Source organism: Chaetura pelagica, unplaced genomic scaffold, assembly GCF_000747805.2.
Source record: "Chaetura pelagica isolate M959 unplaced genomic scaffold, ChaPel_1.0 scaffold316, whole genome shotgun sequence".
NCBI lineage: Eukaryota > Metazoa > Chordata > Aves > Apodiformes > Apodidae > Chaetura > Chaetura pelagica.
The window spans coordinates 92,752-99,672 of NW_009953497.1; the positions used below are offsets into that span (position 1 = coordinate 92,752).

Below are 6,921 nucleotides of genomic sequence, written 5' to 3' on the forward strand. Positions count from 1 at the left end.
AGTAATCCTGTTTCTGCGTCTCACCCAGTACAAGCAGAAGGCAAAGGCCACATTCTGTTCTCTGGCAGCTCCATGCAAGCCTTGCCCAGGGCTGTCACAACCACTGCTGTGGAAAACTGACTAAGATGTCTGATGTGGAATTTTGGCAGGAGGAGCAGAGGGATGTGATAAACTAAACATCCTGCTTACGTGTTCAGATTCATCTTCAGCCATACAGGGAGGAGAAGCACAGGGGACCTGAGCTAGCTGGGTTAAACTGTTGTTTCTGTAGCAGACTTTCATAAGCCTGACACTCCACTAAGCAAGAGAACAGACAATTCTGCTTTCACCCATCTTTCTCCAAAGTATATGGAACTTAATAATAAAGTTTTCTCAGCAGCTTTTCCCCTCCTCAAGTCCACTGAGACACCTTTATCAGTTCATGTTGTGCTGGGCTCTTTGGTGATCCTATCAAAGCCACACCAAGCTTACAGATGGACCTGGAGGCACATTCCACAAATCACACAAGAGGCACACAGCTCCTCTCCACCACCCCAAACAGAAGCACACTCCTGCTGTTCCTGGCTTCCATACAGCAACACACCCTTGCATGGTCATGTCCTCCTCCCTCACCTCAAAATGTCTGCAAAAAACAAACCACAAGAACTCCTTGCACTTCCTCACAAGCACTTCAAAACAAAAGAACTGAAGCACACCCTGCTTGAATAGCCCTGCAGCCACCAACCCCTGCTCCAAAGAGACTTGTCCTGCAAGAGAAATGAGTTAAACACAAGCATCTGGGGTCCAGTTAAGCCAATGCACCTCACCAGCTCTGTCCCCAGCTTCTGCTGAGTGCAACTCAATCTTGACACACGATTTTGCAAAAGTCCAGCTTCTCTTGAGTACAGTGGCCTAATCCCACTGCCTCATCCTTGCTGCAATCAAACCCAGCCTGCATAGTTCAAGTGGTGCCCAAAGCCTGCCCACCTACATGCAAAGAGCTCAAATGTGTGCCAGACACAGTGAGATGCTCTGAGCAGGGGCACTGAGGCTGCAGTTCTGGTGTGGGAGCATCAGTCTCTCACCCTTGGTGAGATTAGCAAAAAGAAACCCACCCACCCTCCCAGAATGCCCACACCTGAAGCAAGTCCCTGATAATCAAATGCCTCTCCAAATCCTTTCCTTCATCATGTGAAGCACCACCCATGCCCAGTTCCCACCTCAAACACTAAAAGGACACCTGATATGGATTATTTCAAGATTTTGACTCACAAAGTGACCAAAATGATGCAATGGTAGCTCACTGCTTGTACAAGATTCTGTGTGCTTTACACAATCCCTCTTCTCCCTCCCAGCTCATAGCATGGCAAAGTACACCCAGCCTGTGCCTTGGACACCTGTGACCCTCAGAACATGCAGTTCTGGAGATGAACAGCTCTGAGAGCAGCCTGTTTGGCAAGGCAAGCTTTCTGCAGGGGTATTGCCTGCTGACTGGTGCCAAGGACAAAGATCATCATTACCCTCATTAGGAGTCCAGGGAGACAACATGAGATAACGTGACCTACTGCAGAACATGAATTCAAAAACATTCATTAGTACAAACAGTGAATTTCCTGGAGAACAATGAAGCTATGAGGCTGGAGGCTAAGCAAAGCCAGAAGGTCAATGAGTGGGACAACTGCCCTGTGTAAGACCCAAAAACCCCCCTTTCCTTTTTTTTTTTAAAAAGAGATTTCTGGTGACTCCTCTTCCCTGACCCACCAGCAAGTCAGTTTTGCTCTACCACAGAGGACAAAAAGAAAGGGAAAAGTACTGATTCCAAGAAGAAGGTGTTTTCTTCCTCTGTTAGGAAGAAAAGGGGTGTTCTCCCTTTTTTATGCATTGAAAGCTACTGCTTTCTAAGAATGGAAGGACTCTGGCCTGTACTGTATTCTCAAAGATGTTTGTTCAGAAAGGAAAGCTTTTAAGTTCTGAGCACTTCAAAGCAATAAAAAGCCAGGGAAGACCTGGAAAGGACTTTTTTTTTTCCTTCATCTAAGAAATAGAATAGCAGGTGACAACAGTGCCTTCCACAGCCAAGTACTCCTGTGTCCCTGTTAGGGAAGCACTGACCAGTTTTACCAATCTTATAAAGCTGACAGTGAAAGAAAGGACACCCCCATTCCAATATACTTATTGGAAAACTTAATCCAGAGTTCCTCCTCTGCTGCTGACATTTCAGACAATATCCTGGCACGAACCAGTTTCAGAGTGTGTTGTTGTTGGGCAACAGAATAGGATGGGTCCTAACACCAGGCAATGACAAGTCCCCAGAATAGCTCCCTTTCCACTCCCAACAGCTTGCAGTCTCCTCTCTGTATTGTGTTGTACAAAGGAGCAGCTACTTGTCTGGGCTGAGTTTTGAGAGCTACTTCTGAAAGGAAAACAAAAAGCAAAGTAAAACCAAACACAAACCAGACAGCAAATGTTCAGATACAAATAAATTAAAACAAAATCATGCCTGAAAGTGGATGGGAAGGAGGACAAAGAAGGAGAGAAACATTGAGAGACTGGGATGTTCTTGCACTCCAAGCCAACGCAGGCTGCATACAACAGGCAGGGTTTGCACACATCAGCACTCAAGCCCTATACTGGCCAGGAGGTTTTCCAGAGCTTCAAGTTTCTGGTTGGCTTCCTCAATGGCACTGTAAGTCTGAACATTGCTGGTGATGTGGAAGCGGATGTCATCGACCAGAGGGATGGAGTCAGTCTCCTGCCGCTCCTCCACAGCTTCCGCGTTCTCCTTCACAGCAGCCACAAACTCCTCCAACTCCACCAGCTGGATGGGGTGGACAAGAGAACCATTAGGAAGACAAGTCAGGTAAAGGGATGTAAAGGGGTTGGAACAGTGGGCTCAGCCACTGTTGAGAGATCCTACAGAAGTAAAAGCGAGTGCTAAGGGTACATGAAGACCCAAATCTTCCTACAGACACCACTTGGAGATCCTGTCATTCATCCTACAGAGGCAGTACTCTTCCAACAACAAATGGTCACAGCTGCACTTCAAACAGCTCACTGCAATACCCACTAACTAAGGATCCATATCTCTGGGGCACATTAATATACAAAACATTATCTCCAGAAAGGCTCCTTCCAGCAGGAACCAGGAGATGCTGCCAGATACTTTTGGGAAATGCCTTGCAACAGGTAAGACAGCAGGTGCTTGCAGCCCAGATCAGAACCAGGAAGCACAGATGATTCTATCCCCACCATGGCTCTCAGCACCACCACCACCAGCCAACCAGCAGATCACAGCAAAGCAGCTGCTCTATTCTCAGCCCAACCTGACAGAATCAGGTTGCCCTTGAATAATTTTGTATCAAGTTCCCCGGGAACATGTGGTGTGCTGAAGGGTGAGAGGCAGCTTCTGTCTGCCTAGGCTACCAAACTGTGCCTGGGCACAGCAGGTTGCTGAGCCCTGCTCTGTGCTGCATGCACCGCCAAAATCTCTCCCTGTAGCCATCATGAGTGCATCCCCATAAGATGCTGGCAGCTGCTGATCTTCAAACAGCTGGGGTGGTTCCATCTGTGCCAACACCCTTAGGAAGCACACTGCCAGTGCTTGGTCTGAGGACTCCCACTCAGGCTAGGGAAGTGGAATGCAAGGAGAACACACAAGCAAAGCCTTTCCTTGCCTGATTACTACTTGGGATATTCATCCAGCTTTCAAAATAAACCCATTTTTCAGAAGCCAGAATCCGTGTGCATGCTGAGGTGTCTGTCATCCCCAAGCTACACACTGAATCAAGCAACAGCCCCAGAATAATTTCCTTTGCTGTTTTCACATGCCAAAAAGAATTTCACACCTTTCAAGCTGCAGGTGAAAATGGAACATTCCCATGTGAACTGTACAAGCCATTTATAAAGATGTGTCTTGGGATAAGAACACCCTCATAGATTCTAGTTTATCCTTCCATATGGCAATTTTCTCCTTGAGTTCTGAAACTTCAAGCTATAATCACTCAGGATGACACTTAAATGAAGCTCCATAAAGAAAACTACAGTGTTAGATTAATTAGTTTTAACTGTTAATGGCCAAATTTCCCCTATGAAAACTCCCACTGTTAGACCTGTCAGCGTGGAGAGGAGCAGAGATCACATTGATTACTCCTTTCTACAGCATTATGCCAGGAAGAACTCCCTCCAGTGAAGACTGAAAAACACCTCCTGCACAAAGCTCCCCTGCACACCCCACTGTGCTCTCCAGGCTGTACCTGGTGTATTTAGCACCGTTGTTGCTCTGGACACAGTGGCTGAAAGCTCCATGAAGGTCACCTATCCATGGCAACTCAAACCTTTTTGGGAAGGATTTTTACCCCACAGTCCACAGGGATGTGCTACACAGCCACCATCAGGCTTACTGCAGTGACAGTAGGTACTGCCACACACCTCAACCTCAGTCCTAATTCACCATGTGCTTTGCTGCTGAGCCACTGCTCATTTTCTGGAAGAACATTAAACCAGAGAGGGCAACCATTTATTACAGATCAAAGTACAACCATTAAATCTGCAGTATCCATGGCTCACTGTGCAGTTAGATTTACAGGCAAATGTGGTGAGTGCAGCAGGAAGCATTTCTGTTACCTTCTCAATGATCTTTGCCATGTACTCTGTGCACTGGTCCTCCAGCCGGGTCAGCTGGAACAGCTTTGCAATCCTCCAGATGCTGACAATGTTGTCCTCATCAAGGATCTGGGCCAACGTTCTGCCACAAAGGCGCTTGAGCCCAGGCAGCAGGTACATGTCTGCCACGCACAGCACCTCATAGGCATTTTCTGGGGACAGCTGGAAATGGAAAGAGGGGAATTACTGTCCAGTCCTACCACTTCATTTGTCTCTGGCAAACTGCCTTCTTCTCTAGCAGAGACTCCCTGAAGTGCTGTTTGGTCAATTACTGGACAAGTGTTAACTGTCCTATGGAGAGACAGGAGCTCAATCTTTCAGGTCTAGGTCTTCCCCTCAGGTACCACAGAGGAGTTAAGAATGCTGAGAGGCAGCTTGCTCAGCACAAAGCAAGATGCTTGCCATGCTCCAGCTGACCTCTCTAGCTAAGCACAAAGCAACACTGAAACTCTGAAGTGCAGCTGAAACACTGAAAGCTGGCTGCTAAGAAATGTTCCTTGTGGCAGTGGAAGGAGGTAGGTTTTACCAGAACTACTGAAAACCCTTCAAAGAGACAAATGGAACAGGCTGACTGAATAGTGCACCTTGTCCCCACTAGGACTCTTTTTCCCATTTTGTGCTGCTGGACTTGCATTTTATGAAAAATATGCCAAGTTCTCTTAAATTGCTTCCTCACAGTGGCACTGCCAACTCAGGCAGCACAACCTCCCTTGCACAGGGATACACCCAAGGACAGAAAAGTGCACCCCAGTAAGTTGTAGATGAGGCCCAGCTGGACTCTGGACATCAAATACTTCTGGAGCTTTAACAGACATTCAAACTGAACTAAATTAATGCACCAGATGCTCAAGCTGATACTGCTGCGAATGGCCCTTAACATTTTGAGACTCTTGAGCTAGAGAACCACTCTCCCATTTCTCTCTTAGGTACTTCTGTTCCTTGTAAGTCAGCTGAGGATAAAAATGCTGTAGATAATGTTGGAGACACCACCTCTAGCTTCACTCAGTCTCTTTCCCCTGGCTGGGAAAATCCTATTTTAGTCAGCCATCTGCACAGCTAACCTGGAACTAGAGCCACTCTTCTCTCCCCAGTTCTGCTCCTGCTTATGTGAAGTGCAAAGAGTGCAGTTACCTTCATCCATTTTACCAGCAGATCTGCAGGATGCAGCATTCCCTGGCTGTGAAGAGGTGAGATCACTTACATCTAAAGACCAAGCCTAGTCTAGACTGAGGAACGGTAACTCTGGTGCAGCATGGTCCACTGCCCTGATAACTTGTCAGCAGCAAAAACACTGCTGTCAACATCCCACACATGTGGTTGCTTCCTCTGACAACTGTGAAAGGGTGATTATTTCTTCCCCTACAGCTGTCCACACTAGTGTTTGGAGAGACTCGTAACAGCAAATGTCTCAGCTGTATAACACCCTGCAACAGCTGTGCAGAAGGATGCAAGACCTACCAGAGGCATGCCATGACTGCTCTAGTGCAGTGCTGTAACAAAGCTCTTGGGGTTTCTAATCAAGTGTTGCTTTGTCCCCTCATAAGCGGCACGAACCTCACAAGTTGGAGACATCTGAGTCAGCAGCATTGATGGCAGCAGCTTCCAACCACTTGATCAAGGAGAAACGTTGTAAACTTTCCTCCAAAAGCTCCCCTCAAGCCCACACAAGTATTCTGATCAGCTGCTTCTCTTTCTGTCTGAAATCCTTTCTGCTCCATGCACACACTCATCTCTCCAACTGCAAACATTGTCACTAGCACATAACAGAGACATATCAATCTTCTGGAAAAAGAAACATAGATTTGTGAGTGCTGACACTTGGCTGGAGAAATCCAGAGCAGGGAGAACACTCCACATGTAAGTGTGGAACTTAAGCTATGTTCCTGTTTTCCTGACCATTTTTCCTTGTAGTTTTCCATGACAGATAAATTCTCTGCAGAAGCTTCTATCTTGGCTGCTCAGGTTGAGATCCAAGCTAGTTTCTGTGACAGTAGCATTCTGCATACAAAACGTGAGCAAGACCCTTTGAACATCTAAACATTGTGGCTGCTCTGTTCTCCTGCTCCAAGTCCAGACAGGGCAGCTCAGACTCCACTTGAAAAGGGATGGTCACTTGTAAACTATCCCTCCTGTGAGCCACACATTCTGTGGGCAGGCAGGCTGGAGAGGTGCAGGGGAACAGGGTCATGCTGCACTGTGGTCACAAGGTCAGGAGCGTCTTCACAGCCCCAACCTGCATCTTTCCCTCTCTGCCTGCCCTTGCTGGGCATGGCTGAGGAA

The 6,921-nt window shown here is 47.2% G+C and overlaps 1 protein-coding gene across 1 annotated transcript in view; it reads right to left on the minus strand.

The window, feature by feature from the left end:
* Positions 1-2,493: 2,493 nt before the first annotated feature.
* ABTB1 (ankyrin repeat and BTB (POZ) domain containing 1) overlaps positions 2,494-6,921 on the minus strand; it is a 24,791-nt gene continuing 20,363 nt past the window's right edge. Inside the window, exons 11-12 of the mRNA XM_009999300.1 lie at positions 4,603-4,803; positions 2,494-2,797 (exon numbers count right to left, since the gene is read on the minus strand). Coding sequence (XP_009997602.1) covers positions 2,591-2,797; positions 4,603-4,803 — 408 coding nt within the window. The 3' untranslated portion in view covers positions 2,494-2,590. The remainder of the gene's footprint in view (positions 2,798-4,602; positions 4,804-6,921) is intronic.